General features: G+C 47.9%; 1 protein-coding gene across 1 annotated transcript in view; it reads right to left on the reverse strand.

Annotated features, from left to right (window-relative positions):
* ABI3 (ABI family member 3) overlaps positions 1-18,487 on the reverse strand; it is a 299,602-nt gene that overhangs the window by 108,224 nt on the left and 172,891 nt on the right. Inside the window, exon 6 of the mRNA XM_078645286.1 lies at positions 1,378-1,595. Coding sequence (XP_078501412.1) covers positions 1,378-1,595 — 218 coding nt within the window. The remainder of the gene's footprint in view (positions 1-1,377; positions 1,596-18,487) is intronic.

Here is an 18,487-nt window from a genome sequence, read left to right on the forward strand (position 1 = left end):
TTACCATGAATGATTGTTTATGTGCAGGGAGGTGACCTGCAGTGCAGGCACCCTTGAAACATGGCGGCAGGGTGTCTGCGCTATCACTAGGAAGCTTTTTTTGTGCCAGCACTAGGGGAAATCAGGGGTGTAGCATATTCTTGTGAATACTGCGCATCCCTGTGTTTTAAAAATGTCAGAGAGCGGTGCTGCTGATTTTAGCACCGCTCCGCATTATGACACTTTTTTGCAAATATGCCCCACAGTGTCATTGGGCTTCATCATGCTTCTTTGGGGTAAAGAAGCACAGTGTCCACTGTCCCTCTGGCTAAGTTAGTGGCCTGTAGATGCTTAGAAGCATGCAAGAAACCCAAACACTAAGCAGTAATGAATGATATGGCAGGGGTGGCAACAACCACACGAACATGCAGCAGAACATAGGGTGGTCTGTCTACACCACCATGCATATATGCAATATAAGACAGATATCATATAGTTGGGTATCACAGTGCTCACAACAGCACTTACTCCATGGCATGCGACACACTAACATTCATTCGAACACATAGAGCAGAACTACTGGAATATATCCAAAATGGCTCAGATACACATTTTGTTGCCTAGCTCAATATCCTACAATAACACTCACCACTTCCACCCACAAATACATACTATGCAAGAGCTTTCAAATCACATTTATAATTTGCTTTTCTCAAACCTAACCAGCTGGACAGACCTTCTGACTCGTGTTTGTGCCCTACAGGGCACCAACCACACATAGTTTACAAAGCACTTTTGACTCAGTAGTACCCATGTTGCACCACAAACACCTACATCTTAGAAACTTCCAGATATAGTTTGCTTAAGCATACAACATGCAAATGTACACAACATCAAAATATCTCACTAGTAATGCTCTCTAGATAACAATGTGCAGGCCGACCAATGAACATCCAACCACCTAGCTCAACAACAATGAGAAAGCGAAGTCCTCAGCATGTCCTCCCGCAGACATAACCCACTACAAAGTTCTTCATCTGGATTAGAATTAATTTACTTTAGCTTTAACCAACAGAAACCAGCACTAAAGAAGCCCCTCAACATTTCTCTATTAACTACATACACTCATTCTTTAACAACTGATGGATAGAAACAATAAATGTGCCTAGATTAAAGAAAGAGTTACAGTGTCCTGCTGATGGTTGGGGCTATACAAATATTAATGAAATACCATCACACCGCATATAATGTTGTCAGTATAAAACATCAATAATATTGCCAGTAGTATGTCACCAAGCATTGTGGGCAGTGTAATACCACCAGTAAACATATACTAATTAAGTACCACCATAATATTGTTTTTCATTCCATGCATTAAGGGATGTCCTTCCCTCTTACCCTTAAAGGCAGCACCTGAAAGCAGTGGTGGTGGAGGTGGTGGTGGGGGCACCGCTTGAGGTGGTGGTGGAGGCGGTGTTGGGTCCAAAAGTGTGGGGTGAGTTGGTGGGCTGAATATTTGGGACTCGAAGAGTAACGTTGAATGGTCCGGTGGAGGGGGCGGAGGGAGGTCATCATCGAACATGGAGTTGAAACCATCAGCATCTCCACTGTACCCACTAGAATGGACAGACAGAACAAAACAAATAAAGCTAAGGCATACCACCACACTTCATAGGCCACTGTCAACATTTGCTAGGTGCACTGATGTCTGAACACTTTCATGGACATGGACTCAGGGACATGCACGTTGCTAATACACCTTTACTGGCTTAACACAATACCTTTTTAAGCATCAATCTTGAATGTGAAAACCTGCAACATGAGGCACAGCTCATTTGGAGTCTTGCTTCCACATGATAAACTTCTTACTAAGATGTATTCTTAATACTGTTTGGTGACTGCACCTGGGCAGTAGGTAATGTAAATGAAAAGGTAATCACGGTGACCATGAATGATATCAGGGCTGATCACAACAAAGTGAAATGGCTTCAAAAGTGGACATGAATGCTGTGTTTAATCGGTAACCTGGATACCTCTGGTCAAATCACATCTCAATATTCTCCTCCCACCTGAGGCTTCACAGATACAGATTCTGGTTGGCTAGGGTATGCGCCTAAGCCAGACAGAACCCACCACTCTAGTCAGGGCAAGTAAGTTACACACCAAAGATAACCTATGCTCTTCCTCTGGTAGTTTATCGCAGCACAGGAAGTCTTATTATCAGAGGCAATGTGTAAAGACTTTGCGCAACATTACCAGACCAAAGCGACATAAAACATAAGACTTATTATCCTGACAATGTAATGCAAAACTACATACACTATGCAATCAGGGCATGAAATGCAGCAGTTTATAAATAAGATTATGCATCATCACATAAGGTCTAGTAATGACATTTAGGGACAAAACACATGTATCATCATGAAATCATAGGGTGCGGTGCACCTGTGCACCTGTGCACCTATTAGACTTTATACAGTAATTAGGCAAGTATCGTAGGCCCCAGGAACACCTGTGCTCCCACAAAATGTATTATGGTAAACTTCCAGTAAACTGTTTGTAGCAAGCTCCTGATGGAGGAGTTGTCTCCGCCAAAGATTTCTCCCATATTGCCACCAACAAAAGAACCAGCACCCGCAAGGTATTTGGCAACATGGAGGGGGCACTCACTTTAGGATTTGGTGGGGAGGCCCAAGTAGGACTACCTGCATGCAGAGTTATTTAACGGCAACCGGCCGCTAGCATGAAGAGCAGCTGGACAGCCTCCTTGATTTCGAAGAACGAAATGGCTGCCTGCTAGGGTAACGCGGGATGGCTATGCAACTCCACCCGGGCCCAACCACCAGAGTATGTCTCCATCCGTGGACACTCCCAAGTGGCACCAGGGAAGGCTCCAGCAGGCTTAGCTGCCAGCGCGCAGCCTGCGGGAGGTGCAGTACTGAATTGACAGCACTCGCAGGACTCTGGGTCTCGGTGGACTGCTTCTCCCTCACTCTCCGTCCTCACACATAGAGGGGTGACGTCGGCGATGTTGTCCGTCCACTGGGCGGTGAGGCAGTAAACAAAGGAGGTCTTGTCCAGTGCTGCTCAAGAGGCGCCTTGAAGAGCGCTTGACACATTCTGATCATAAAACATGAACAATGAAGCACTAACCATGTGCTAACAAGGACAAAGTAGGGAATGAAGTGCACAAATTGCTCACATTGCGTCCCTTCCTGTACATAAACAATCCTTTAAAAAAAATCCCATTTTGTGACTTTCATGTGTGCTGCCTGAAGCCGCACACACGGCAGTGACAGAATGGCTTTTTATGATTGTTTATGTGCAGGCAGAGACACCTTCCTACACATAAACAATCCTCCCCTGCACTCAGACACCCTTGCACTACAGTGCAAGGGTGCCTGCTGTGGCACTAAGTTGCTAAACTTAGAGCCATCGCAGGGGGAAATGCAAGGCTGCACCAGATTCTTGTAAATATGGTGCAGCCTTGCGTTTCAGAAGTGGCGGAGAGAGGCGTTAAGCCAGGAAGGATAACAACTCTCTACGCCACTTCGTTGTACATATCCCCTAATGTTTCGTTCTCTCAGAGCAAGTAACGCTGGCAGTTTGCAGACAGAGGATAACAATGCCAAGATACTGTTTTGCAAATTCTTTAATTAATTCTTGTGGGTTTGGGGCTCGAGAGCCAAATGATCACATTGAGATTACACTATTGTCTGCATCTCAAGATGTTTAAACCACAGATATCGTTGTCGGCTGAGGCATCAAAAATGTGCGCACCATAGTGTTTACAAACGAGTTGGATACTCGGTTACATATAAGTGTTCTGCTTTATGTTTCCAGATTGCAACCATCGTGTGTTAAAGATAAAAGATTGATCACATGCAGAGTAGAGTGTGTTTGCAGTTCTTTGGAACAAGTGAGTGCATCTAAGCTTTTCAAAGACTGCTTCCGTTTAATTTGTTCCACCACCATAAGATATATCATAACGGGCCTTCATATTTGTTTTTTTAGAGGTTCCCAAAACTTTCACACATAAGGCACAATTGGAAGATCCTGCTCACAGTTTATATTAAGGTAATCAGTGAAGGATACAGCTAGATCAATTTTCCACTCCCCACATATAGTTAGTCACAAACTATGCCATCTATGATTTATCTTATAGTATCCAGCAGTTCGGAGAAAAAACTCCAAATTGAGATTGAGTTCAAAACGCATCACCAGTGTTCAATACCAGAGAGTGCATTTAAGAGACATCACTAGCATACATGAAACAAGTTTAAGAAATGGAATAAAATACATATCCGGATTAGAAGCCATTAAAAAAAAAATTGTTATTACCTCTGGGTATGACCCAACATGCAGGAGCTAGAAGAATTGTCTGAAAATTGTGCAAGCTCTTAGTGGGCGCTCAAATTCAGAATGTGATACACCGGTCGTTGTTGTTTATTAACAATTTGTTGGTGAACATTTTTTTTTTTTTGTGATCCACATGTGAAAGTGATATGTTTTGTTAAATGTTATGTGGGTGATTTATATAAAACAAAGTTGATGTAATGTTTTTCATGTTTTTTGGTCCAATATCTATGATTGTGTTCCCCAAAAAGTATTGAATGTTGGTTTGACTAAGAACAAAATAAACAGTGAACACAGGAATTCATTTGCTCGATCACAAAGTTAAGCATTAAATGTATGAAAGGATTGTTAGCATCGGCTATTGCAGCTGTGCTTCACGTTCGTAAAAGTGGCATTTCTAAAATAGTAATGTAAAATCAAAATACACCAGTAAGCATTCATTATTACTAGGGATCCCGGTTTTAGGTATTTTTTTTCACATTTCCGTCTATATTTATCCATATTTATTTTTTGGTCATTTTATCTGTATTTATCCACATTTATTTTTGACTCAAGAAAAAAACCCGCTAAAGCTAGTATTTTTTCACATTTATTTAAGTTGACTTGCACACTTGCACTAGGTTGTTATAGCATGTTAAAGCAATCAACCTTGCAGAATTGTATCTCCTGACTGTGTCCAATCTCTTCTGGGCCTCTCTCTGTCTCCATGGCACCGCACTTCCTCTGCAGCTGTTTCACTTTTGGAACAACACTCCCTGAAGCTTTCTCTCCCATTGCACTTCACCCACTGCACCTCTCTCTCCCAAAACACATCATTGCTTGCAACAAACCCAGCCTCTGGAGACATTCTAGCCAGCAGATGTCTCTACCAAGTCACCTCATACTTGCACTTCTCTATCTATGCCCACATACCAGCAAGCATGTCTCTCACTCCTCCACTGAGCACAACACCACATGCAGCTTTCTCCCATACCAGCCCCTCCATCCTCCCTCTGAACGACCCCCCCAATCCTATCACTGCTTTTAGCTCTCGCTCTTGTGTCATATTCACCTTGCACAACTCTCTCCAACTATTTAGCACATTAGTGCATATTTCCCAAGACATATTTTGCAAATTGCTCCCAGTGCACATCGCAGTTCCTATGAATCTCTTGCCTACGGCATATGTAAACCCCTATGGATTTTTCTCCCTTGGCACATCCCATTGCAGCTCTAGCTCTCAATCTCGGCGTCAAACGGCGATGACCTAACTTTGCTCTTCCCTGCCTCTAGTTCCTATGTGCCACAACACATTGCTTATGTCACCAGGCCTCCGTTTACACGTGATCCTCCTTTCTTATGTTTAAATGCAGTACCCTCCCTAGCTACAGTTTAGATCACATCGACATTTCAGACAGGATTATTTCTGTGCAGGAAGAGACAACTTGCTGCCCAAAAAGCATCTTTAGAGGTGTCTTCCTCTTCCTAAGTGTGCTGCAGCCTGCAGCACACTTAGAAAGGGGAAAGAACAAGGAGAAATAATGATATTTCTGCTCATTTCACCTCTATCGGGAAGACATACAATTTTGACGCATTCCCAGGTTTACTAGTCTTGGTAAATCTGGAAATGTGCCAAAATCCATTGATGGATTCGTAGGAACACTCACTCTGCACCTATGTGAGGGCTTCCCGGCACACAGTAACACAAGGCAGCAACTTACGCTGCCTTGCGTTACTCCAGATTTAACAAGCCATGCAGGGCCATTCAAGATTGCTTTGTGTGGCTTGGTAAATCTGCGTTGCACAAGAGCAATGCAATCCTTTGATAAATGTGACCGAGGAGGTTTAACTTTGACCTTTCATTGGTAGATGAAGCTTCTGAAACACAATCACATAGCATCTTGATATTGGCTAAGGACGAAAGCTGTACCACAGCAGTATTGTAGTGGTTGAAAGACAGTAGTCCAATTCTACACTGCCAATCGTGAAATGCCACAAAGCCTAGTTTGGAGTTCTTAGGTACATTTTCATAGTTGACTGAGTGCCAGCTAACTTGAAAAGGGAAAAAGTCAGTAAAACGACAGCTGCCTGTAGAGCATCTCACATATGAATTGTTTCTTGTATTAATGCATAACTAGATTTCATGCCACAAGAAAGGTGGCAACACCATCATGACATATTTCAATGTGGCACACACCACAGAGCTGGTGGTAGTGCCTGTCCCTGCTCGCCTGGAGAAGTCGTACTACAGAAAGATGATCAAGGATGAGAGTCCTACTACAGAAGGATGAGCAAGGATGAGAGTCCTACCATAGAGGGATGAGCAAGGATGAGAGTTCTACTATAAAGGGATGAGCAAGGATGCAAGTCCTACTGCAGAAGGATGAGCAAGGATGAGAGTCCTGCTACAGAAGGATGAGCGAGGATGAGAATCCTTCTACAGAAGGATGAGCGAGGATGAGAGTCCTGCTACAGAAGGATGAGCGAGGATGAGAGTCCTGCTACAGAAGGATGAGCGAGGATGAGAGTCCGGCTACAGAAGGATGAGCGAGGATGAGAGTCCTTCTACAGAAGGATGAGCAAGGATGAGAGTCCTTCTACAGAAGGATGAGCAAGGATGAGAGTCCTGCTACAGAAGGATGAGCAAGGATGAGAGTCCTACTACAGAAGGATGAGCAAGGATGCCAAATTCCCACGGCATGCATTGCCAACACTTTCTAGAGAGCAAAGATCTCAAAGATACAGGGAGAGGCAAATGCCAACATGTAGGGGTTCAGATACAGAATGTATAGTGATACGAGATTCGAATGATGATCACTTATAGAGCTGTAACACCCATTTGTGATGCTTCAGTGTATCACATATGACACATGCAGCTTCTCTGCTACCAGTTCACGGTAGAGCTCCGCCTAGTAGTGCCACTCATGGTCGCATTGGGACAAAAAAGAATCCCGGGAACCAAAATAAAAGTGGCCCAATTAACTAACCAGATAGCTAAAAAAGTGACCCATATTCACGAATCATAGTAGATTTGACCTTGTAATGTTATGCTGCATTGGTATATAGTGAGGGATGGGAGACTGCATGCACTGCAGGTAATGTTCGTGGTGATATCAGGCGAAATCAACAGTAAAAACCGACCCTCCTGGCCATACCACAGACCCTCAAACTGCTAAAAAAACAACCCACACCCTGATCTGTTAGAGCAGCCCATCAGGCACTGCCTGATTCCCCTATAGGCCAGTCCGACCCAAGTGACTCTGGAACTGGGGGTGCAGGACGTGTTATAGCACCCCCAATCAGAACATTTGAACTTTAAAAATAACCTTATTATGCTTATTGGATGATATATTGTGCATTCAAAACCACGTAAAATGTCAGGCAATCTGTCCAACAAAGGGGCATATTAGCAAGTACCTCGTTAAAATTATCACTGTTTTAGCAACATGAAACTGACGCTAAAACAGCGATAATGGGCTTGCTAATATGCGTTATAGAATTCCAATAGAAGCCCAGGTTAGATGGGCAGGACATCTAACCTGGGATTCTATTGGAATTCTATAACGCATATTAGCAAGCCCATTATCGCCGTCTTAGTGGCAGTTTCCTGCCGCTAAAACTGCGATAATTTTAACAAGGTTCCTGCTAATATGCCCCAAAGTGCTGCTAACTTTCTAAACAGTTTTAGTTAACTTTTCACTTCTCTGACAGGAAAGAGAAGCCGTTTTCTAACCGGAACCTACCTACAAAACTCTTGCTCGGCAGGAGTGTGATAGGAGAATGGCACAGTATGCCAACCTTTTTCTGGAACGAGTATAAGAAGATAATTGTGCAGCAGCGCACTGCTTACTCCTCCCACCATCTACCCACTTTTATACATTTTCAGGCCATAAGCGACAATGATGAAAGCGAAATTCTAGAGAGAGGGAGTTTAAACAGGTGTCTGCAACTGCTTTTCTCACGAGAATTTTGGAGAAGTAAAGTCAAGACACAGATATTATACATTTCTCAGAGGCTGATATAGTCATTTGTGAATCCTCGCTTGTTCGCCGATACGAGTACAGCAGAAGTGCAGGGCAGTGCAGGCCTAGTATAACAGGCGCATACAAAAGAACTATGGTTAAACATCATAGGATAGTGCGTTCTAAATGCAATATAACTCACCATAAATAATTCAAAGAAAACAAGCTTACAGATGCTGCAGCTTCAGTGCTACCAGTTCTAAGAAGAGCTCTACTCTGACTTCTGCCAGCAACGCACACGCGCCACACTGGTGGGATTCTGTGCATGGGCGTAGCTAGAGCTTCTGGTGCCCGGGGCTATCCCTCAGATTGCCGCCCATGGCCAATAGCGGGAGGGGAAGGGGGGCAGCAGAAAAAAGGATATATTTGCTCCGGTGCCCCCAATGAAGGCAACTGTGTAGCTTGGCTCTATCGTGCCCAAAACATCTTGTGGGCAGCACGTGTCAACAAGACTCAAGCAGCTGTTTTCTTTAGATTCATTGAGGAATGACTTCCTGGGGGGCGTGCCGGGAGGATTTTGAGTTAAAATTAAAACACCCTGGTGCCAGTCAATGACGCTGACCCTGTCCAGGCTGGCTAGCACACAGTGCACTATCTGGGGTCACGCCGTGTGAACCAGAGTTGCTAGCCCTACTCATATTGCTTTTACAGAGCCCGAGGCCTGGTGAAGAACAGGCTGATCTCAAGACTTTGCCTTCTGTCTCGGGTCTAGACTCACTCGGCATCATTATGAAAGGTTGCAGGCACCAGCTAACTCTCTTCAGCACTGCAGCAACCGCGGTCCAACTCCATTCTGGATTCGAATGGCACCTTGATGAGAAGCTGCAGCATGCAATACTGGCCTGCGGTTCGAGCAGCGGCGAGTTCCACTCCAGCCAAACGTAAAGAAACTGATAACATCCGCCCTCGCACCGGGGGCAGCCCGCCCTATTATCATAAGCCCTCTCTCACCATTGGGCAAATGCTGGACACATTGTTGCAGTATTTGTGATACACCATAGGCCGCGCAACACAAAATTAACTTAAACACATTATTGATATTAACACCAATAAATGCGTATATGTCTTTACTGAATGCGGCTAATGTGTCTGTGTGTCAGATCAGGTGCTAGGCTGGGCACTTACATTTTTGCTGCATCGAGAGCCTGCTGGTGGTGGCCCGCCGCCATAAACCAACTCGGACCCCGACCGCGGCAATGCAATGGCGGCCACCCGGGGCATCATTGAGGCTGCCACTGTCAAGCAGGATTTCTCACCGGCACAGCTGCCAAGGTTCCAGATTAGTATGTGTGACATTTTTATAACTTCAGTGTAAATATGAGTGACATTTTAACAACTTTGAGTGACACTTTCTCACAAGCAAAATCCAGAAATGAAGATGCAGGAATCATATCATATATGTACTATAGCACATAAACAGGTAAGAGCTGTCAGCATGACCGTCAATCACAGAGAGACGTCAATCACAGAGAGAGTATCAAAGAGAGCAGCACTCAAGAGAAAGTTAGTTTCAGTACCTGCAGGTCTGTGGACTGATGCTGAGCAATAAAATATAATGTGCACTGTATGTTTTAAATAGTTTCTTGTGCATGCATTTAGCAAGAATTACCTTTCAAGTTATATTGGCAAACAACTCTAATGCAGGTTACGATTTTCAAAGCCATAGTGCTTCAGGATTGTGAATGTAAAAGCAGAAGAGGTAATAAAATGTAATACAGATCTTGCTTTACACGAATTTAAGAAAGTCACCGTATTTAGGATTTCTATTCTGGAAAAACAGCAACCTTTCCCTTGCAAAGTAATAGGTTAGCACATCTTACTGTGCACGTCACCATATCAACTTAAGAAAAAATGATCTTACCATCAAATGCCAGCTGAAGAGTCCACTGTACACCTTCAGAAGCAGTAGATTGGTTCCGCGCTCGTAAGTCTGTTGTTAAACTATTTCTGGAGTTTCGTGCTGTATATTTGCAGGTAAACTCTGGTGTACAGTTGGCTGAAGACAGGCTGTAGTGGCAATTCAAGTTGGCCTTCAGCCAGGCCGCGATGTCTGTGGCCTACAGCTGGCTGAAGGCTGCGTGAGGCCTGAGCCACGCAGGCCTTGGTAATTCAAGTTGGCCCCCAGGCCCGCCTGCAGTGAAAGCCGCCCAGGCCGTTGTACTGCCCGGACCACTGTGAGTCGGGCGGGGCCATCCACTCTTCGTCGACTCTTCCATAAAATATTTAAGCAACTGGACTTGTGTGCTGACCTGACAGCCTGATGCTCTCTTTGTGCCGCAGGTGTTCTCCAATTGCTTGTTGGCTTTCCCCGTGTTTTTCTGGCATCTCAGGGCCATAAACTATTGCATGTAATACTTTCTGCAGGAACCCTAGAACTGCGGGTCTCACCCTGCTTGATTTATTTCACCAAGGACGTATCTCAGTACAGAGTGTCTGCAGCCGTGTGTTTATTTTCACTTGCTTGCACCGGCACAGTGAAGCATCCAGGAATCCCTGTGCTGATCAACTGGAGTGTACGTTCTATGGAGCAGCATGTTTTGAGTGCTTGGTTTTGCCTGCCTGGGGTGTGGGCTCTCGTCAGTGGGTTCCCTAGTGAAGCATGTGGTGAGCACTCCAGCGAGATCGGATCCTGTTGTGCTCTCGCTTGCAAGGGAAGCCGCGACATGCAGCTGGCCTGAGAGAGGTGCCGTACCAAGCCATCTGCTCCCTGCACGCAGCATCACCTTCGCCCTGATCGAATCCCCCTGCAAGGCCCCTCCTGCTGGAGAGCCATGGTGCCACAGAGTGGCACACTTGTCAGCAGCAGTGAGACATCAAGGGGGGCGGGGGCTGAAATAATATCAGCTGAGAGCACACGGCGGCCCAGGCCTATGCGAGCTGTTTCAGGAAGAGCTGCGAGCATCACGGCTATCATGATATCTGTAGCGCTCCGGGCGGCCCTGATAATTTGAAGCGCTCCGGCCACGATATTATGGTGCGCTCCCTCCGGCCATGAAAACAGGCCTCCCTCCGGCCAGGATAAAGTAGCCGACCGCCTTTTGCTCTCTTAAACCCCGCGCTCCAGTAGCAGGATGTGACGTCCCCTGTGTCGAGGTCAGGCTGCCGCACCGCCGACTGCTCCAGTCTCGCGGTTTTTGTGACAGTTACAGCCGCAAGTGTCGAGGCCCATGATGGCGGCGTTTATAATTTATTTGGGGACACTCTGTCAGTGTCTCCAAATAAATTATAAAGGCCGCCGCCCTGAAAATAGTGCCGCCTGGGGTGGATTGCCCCCGCCCACATTTGCCACGCGGGTGATTTTGTGCCTCTTAGAGAAGCAAAGAACACGTGAGGAATATAACTGAGCATACTACTTCCAAAGTCTTCAAGGTATCCTAAACATTACAGATCACTCAGACAGGCTGTATTATTTTCTGTATGTGTATGTAAAAATCCCAGGTGAAATCCAACAACCTCCTCACCAAACCCAACTGAGAACACCTTGTACCCGACTAGGGCTGTAAGTGCACCGGGTCCTGCCGGCACTTGGCGTCGGGCCTCAGACCCATTTTAAGTAGATGTAGTGGCATGCAGTAAAGTCTGTGAAGGTTTTTAAAATAAATGAGTCTCAGCTTGTAGTTAGGAGAGAGGTATTGAAATTGTGAGTGGCAGAAGGCCCATTGTTCCGCTATGGGTGGTGGATCAAGGTCAGCGCACCACTGCTCCAGTGCTTTTGGGCGTAATGATCAGTGAGGTTTTTTGTGTAGCGTTATAAATACGTATGATGAGTTTCTTGGCTGACGAGTTCACCAATATATTTTCTAGTGCTGCTAACGTCGGCGGTGCCAAGGGAAAGAAAGTATGAGCTTTTCTGCAGTTTGCCCTGAGCTGTTAATATAAGAGGAGGTCTAGGACAGGTGTCTGAGTGCCGTCGGGGCTCAGTGGTCTAGCTAAAAACACATTCTCTGGGTAGATATCGTCAAAGGTGGCAAGCCGCCTTCGGCGTGCACGCTGGATGGATCTGGTGTCATGCAGTGCGGGTAAACTAGGATGATGCACCAGTGGCATCGATGGTGCCTACAGGAAGGGGACTCTTGCACACCGTCTAAGACCCTCCCATGCCCAGTGTAGGGCCTCCACAGTGTTAATATCTTCGTTTGGTCTTTGACAGGTTTAGTTGATGGGCGTGGGCAGTGGGGCAGGCAAGGCAATGTCTTTTTCAATTGCCTCTTGAGCCTGAAATGGAATAGGATGGGTCCAACCATGAAGGTATTGAGCCTGTGCGCTTAAACCATAAAGCTCAAGATCCGGTGCTCCCAGCCCACCTTGCGCAAGTGGCAATGTCAGCACTTACCAATTGATGCGTGGTTGTTTACCCACCCAGCGTCACAAGAAGGGACCACAGTTGCTTAAAAAAGGCCTGTGTAAAACTTAGGTAAAATTATCATTTTTGCAATGGCAATTCTACCAGCCAGAGAGAGTGGCAATCTGGCCTAGAGGGCTATTTTACTCTCCAGCCAGGTAATCAGCCGGCCATAGTTCATTTGCCAGATCTTTTGTACCTCACTACTTAACCATATTCCCAAATATTTAACAGCTCCTTCAGCCTAGGTCAATGGAAGTCCATGTCATGCACATTTGGGGCCAGCATCAGGGGCAGAAGTGTCGACTTGGTCCAGTTGACCTGTATACCCGACATGCCTCCGAACAGAAGGATTTCCTGAAGCACAGGATTGCGTTTTGATTCGGGCTCACGTACGTATCGCATGATATCATCGGCGTATATTGATATTATCAACCCCCTGTTGAGAGACCCAGTCCCCTAGCCATATGATGCTGACACATCTGGGCAGCGAGGGGCTCCATCGCTATTGCAAATAATAAAGGTGAGAGAGAGCACCCCTGTCTAGTGCCGAGCAATATGTGGAACGAGTCAGATACCAGGTCGTTGACCCTGAGTCTAGCAGTGGGATGGGTATGAAGCAGTTGAATTAGCTTTAGAAAGTTGGTGGTAATGTCTATTCTGAACGTTATAGTGAAAAGATACGGCCATTCATGGGAGTCAAACGCCTTGGTTGCATCCAGAAAGGCAAAGAGGGCCGGCCTGGCCATAATCAGGGGTAGGAGTTGCAATCTATTGGTGATTAGTTTGGCTAGTATCTTGACATCAATGTTAATAAGGGAGAGTGGGCGATAGGAATCACACTCTGTTAGAAATGGGGTTGCCAATTCTACGGGGGTAGCATGGAGCAGAGGGGGCAGGCCAAACTCCTGAGGACATGTGCGAAGCATCCACGCAGTACCCACAGACGACACACCAGGCACACCACAAAAGAGACACAACACCGGTTTGGATGAAAAGGAATAACTCATTTATTGTCTCCAACCTGCAAAAGTAAGACACAGTAATCACAATGGAGCGCCAACGGGCGCCAGGGCAATGTATGCAAGGGGGATTATTTGGGATAATGTGGAGTAGTGTGGCTCACTGGTTAGAGGTGGCAGGCCTGAGAGCAGAAGTCAGCCCGGGACCAGGGTTCAATTCCCGACGCGGCTGGGTCGTGGACCTTGGTCAGCGGACTCGATAATTCTCGCTTTGGTGCTTACTCTTATCAGGGGTTCCACTCGGCAACTCTGGGCATTAGCTTGCCTAATCTCCACAACGGCCCCACCAATTCCGGGGATGCCTGGCTCCACCTTGGGGACTCCCAGAAAGGGACCATCCCACAGGGAAAGCCAGGACGGGTTCCCCAGAGTTATACAGCGCCAGGAGACCTATGGACGGGTAGCAGTGCGCTTTACAAGCTCAAAAACATTTACATTTACATTTATTTATAGGGAAAATGGGACAAAGGATAAAAAGGTAAGTCCATTGGTCTCCAGAGCTGAAATAAAGACAAGCGTTAGCAATTGACATGAAACGTCAAGGTCAGTATTGCAGGGAAAACGCAGGCATTAATCCTTGGCCTAACCTTAGCAGAATGCTTTAAGCATGAAATAAAACATTAGGCATAAACACAGCATGACTTCGGTTAGCACCTCCTGCGACAAGAACATCAAACTCCGAGCATTAACCTCGGGCCTCGACAGGCATAATCACATTTAACATGGCGCCATCATATAGGCGGAGCACAGGAGCATACTTTAACAGGGCATAAGATCACGTTGGCAATAATAGGCTGAAGACCCTGTCATGCAGATCTCCCACAAGGTAGGCCTTAGGGGGGACGTAAACACATTTATGTAACTCTGGCGGGTCCTCCCTAGGCACCACACAACCACCTTTAAGCAACTCTTCAGCTCAATCCAGGAGGCCTAGGCTAACCTTTCCTTTCCCCTCTAGGCCTCTCACGTCCCAACACTAGGTGGCCCAATTGTTGCCACTGCCCTCTGTCCAGCGGGGCAGTGGTGTCCAGCTAATTAGTTTGGGGCCGAGGGGAGCCCCCACAACAAAGCGCGGGTCCCGGGGGCGGGCACCGACTGTGCCCCGACACACACCCCCAACCACCTCACAGCCAAGCCCCACTCACCGGACTTCTCCTGAGGCTCACTCGGTCTCCGACAGGGGACAGGCCCTGCGGGGCTCTCCTCTTCTTCGTGCGGGCTGGCGGCAGGCGCGCGAGGCCCTTGCGGGCAGGAAAGGCACTAGCACTGTGTTTCGGCAGTACCTGCCCGCCTCTCTCCACACACGGGGCCCCCCTACAGTGTAGGCTGCACATGCGGGGCTCACCTCAGCACCTGAGAGCTCCACCTCCCGCAGCACTCTGCCGGCCTTAACCCGGGCCCCCTCCTGGGGCCCGGGGCTTAGGGTCGACTTCCTCCGACCTCCTCTTGCGGGCACGGACCAGCGGGGTGGGCTCCCGCTCTGGTTGCTTTCCACGGGGCTCCCTCGACACTACGGGAGCCCCGCAACGTCACCTCGCGCTTCCGGCGTCCTCCTGCCCCCTTCCACGACCGCGGGGCGGGACTTCCGGGGGTCGCCACAGGCAGAGTGGCGGCCCACAGCGAATCCCAGGGTCGCGGCGGTGATTCCGGAATGTGTTACCGGTCGGCCATATGCGGGGTAGGCACCCGCTGAGTTTCGCAGTGCCCGGGTCGCAGCGGTGATATCGGCGAAGTTTCTTCCTCTTCCGGGCCCCGGGTTGCCACGGTGAATCCAGGCGGTGACTATGCGGGGTGGGCACCCGCTGAGAGTAATTACCGCGCCAACGCAGGGTAGGCTCCCGCGGCGGTTCAAATTAGCAGCAGGGCACAGCCATCACGCGCGAGGGTGGCATAACGCGGGGTAGGCTCCCGCTTCTTCTGGGCACAGCTCTCGCAGCACAGTTCGAGGCAGGATAGCGCCTATTGATCAAGGCACTTTTCAGGCAGGGACCAGCATGACCTTGGGGCACCCGGCAGCAACAGCCTTCAGCAGTTCAGCACTTGGGAATTACAGCGCTCAGCAGGCACAGCGCTCCTTGCAGTCCCAGGCAGTATAGCGCTTAGCAGGCAGCCATTCTCTTGGGCCAGGCAGCGCTTCGCAGGCACAGTTCCTCATAGCACAGCGCTTCAGGGGTATAGCGCTTGGGGGGGGCAGGCAGTCCCAGCAGCAGGCCCCAGGGTAACTCTTCTCACCTCCTGGGTGGTGTGGGGCCAGTCCAAGGCGCTCCTTCCCTTCCAGGCACTTATGGGCACAGCCCTTGCGTGGCGCAGGGTCCCGGCAGCTTCAGGGACGTGGAGGGACCTCCTTCTTCAGGGGACCGAGGGGACAGAGCAGCAGCCACTACTGGGCCAGGTCAACAGTCAGTGGGGGCTTCATCAAAACAGGGCGGTAGGCTGACACCATCCTCCACTGCAGCGTGGCCCTCCTCCTGAACAGCAGCCTGAACTCCTGAAGTGGGGCTTCCACTAGCCCTGGGGACAGTAGTGGGGTGATAGATGGGTGCAGGGTCCAGCACACAGGCCCAAGGGGCGGTATCCCCTGGCAGCAGGTCCCCTCACGTTCCTGTCTCAGCTCTGTCTCAGCACATGGTGGCACATCCCCCTTATTTATACCATCCTCACCCCACCTTCCAGACAGTGCCAGCAGCTTCTGCAATTCTCTGGTTCAAACTGGCTCAGAGGGAGGATTATAGCACCCTGGGCGCCAGGCTTTCCCTCCAAATGCTGGGGGGGGCTCGGTACCTAACAACTAGACCGCTAACCTACTGCAGTCAGGTGGCACAACGCACAGCCATGGCAGCCATTTCAAATACCGCATTTCATCAGGGTGCATGTTTGCAATGGGGGTTAAATAAGTGCACAAACTATGGCGTTACATTTCCACAGTAAACCGGGCATCTCATACCTCACATGGCCTATACAGTAACCTTTACCATGGGGGAGACATCCTGAATTAGGGGGGTGAAAAGCGAAAAATTTTTGGGGAAAAGGGCAAGTCCAACACACTCATTAGCTGGTTTGTCCGGCTTTAAGATTGTGATAATCACGGCCTCGTGCATTTTCGACGGAAGGTAACCTCGAAAATAAGGAGCAAGCTCATCAGCGTATGTCTTACAGCAAGAAGCTGACAGTCTGTCCAGACCAGGTGCTTTAGCTGATGGCACACCTTTTATAACCTTTGTAATATCTTCTGCTGTGAAGGGCATATCTAGGTATTTACGGTGGGTGTCACTCAGCCACACCAACTCAATGGATTCTAAGTATGCTTGCAACTCAGGGTTTGGGCTGCTCTGTGCAGCAGTGTAAAGGGATACCTTCTCAGGGTTCTTAATATAAAAAGCTGACAGTGCCCATCTGGAGGTCTGCCCACAGCGCTCCAAAATACGTGTTCATATAGTGACGGGAGGTTTATTTCAGTTGCAACAACTGGGAACTCATTTGTGTGAATCGTGAAATGACTCGGGAATTAATATAAATGTAGAGCGCTTTTGGATAATTATACACATTTCAATGACATACAAAATTTAGGGGCATATTATCAAGACAGGCGATAAAATTATCCGTTTTAGCGGCAAAAAACTGCTGGTAAAACGGCGATAATGGGCTTGGTAATATGCTCTATGGAATTCCATTTGAAGCACATGTTAGATGTCCTTTACATTTAACATGGGCTTCAATTGGAATTCCATAGAGCATATTATCAAGCCCGTAAACGCTGTTTTACCGGCAGTTTTCTGCCGCTAAAACCGCGATATTTGTTTCGCCTGTCTTGATAATATGCCCCTTAGTTTTTTACAAAGACGCAACATGGTTACTTCAACTAAATAGCAAATGCCCTGCAAAATCGTTTTTGCTCTTGGAAATACTGAAACTAACATTGTACATGGTTAGAGAAGGAAAGGGAGCAAGGCTCAGTGTATGCATGGTATAATAAAAAAAAATAACAACTAATAACAGACTGAGACATACATGTGAATATTTGAGAACATCAATAGGGAAGAACAGAATTGACATAAAAGAAAATGTATGAAAATGATTGTCACGGGGCCGACATGCATGAGTCTGTTACTCACGAAGACTGGTGGTCCGCCACCCCCCTTTCACCCTACGCCTTTTCCCCACAGCCACAAACCGGTACGTGGTTTGAAGTACCTGAAGACAGCGAGAAGGAATGGACGGCCGGAATAAACGTGTGCGGCTCCTTTAAGGCCGAGGATTGTGAGGACGAGGCTCCACCCATAATGATGACAAAAGCAGGAAGTGCAAACAGGACGACGGACGGCGATTCCCCGGCGGAGGTGGAAGCAGAACGAGGAAGAGGACGCGAGGAGACCAGGACCGACAAGCCAGGAGGCCAACGGTTGGACGCTTCGCCCTGCCACGCGCCCACGGGAGGAGCGTGGCTGCGAGAGGTACGGGGCCGGGTCACGGGGTGGGTCGGGAGGTGGAAGCAGCCACCCTTGTAAATAACCTGCAAGAAACCCCCCCCTGAGCACGAGCACTCCTAGACAAGTCCGTTTACCTAACTATCTGCACTACACCCTGGTTCATTATCCTCACTCCCGGTCCTTATCGCCCCCCCCTTGAGTACAGGACGTAACTCGGCTTTCTCTTCGTTTCTTTTGGGTACAACGTGAGAGCTGTGGGCTGAGACGACTCCAGGAAGAGTACTACCAAGACCAGAAGGCACCGCGATCGTTCTCCGTGTACAGAGACTATAGACTACCATTTAAGTTCATGAAAAAAAT

The sequence above is a fragment of the Lissotriton helveticus genome, chromosome 5_1, assembly GCF_964261635.1.
Source record: "Lissotriton helveticus chromosome 5_1, aLisHel1.1, whole genome shotgun sequence".
Lineage (NCBI taxonomy): Eukaryota > Metazoa > Chordata > Amphibia > Caudata > Salamandridae > Lissotriton > Lissotriton helveticus.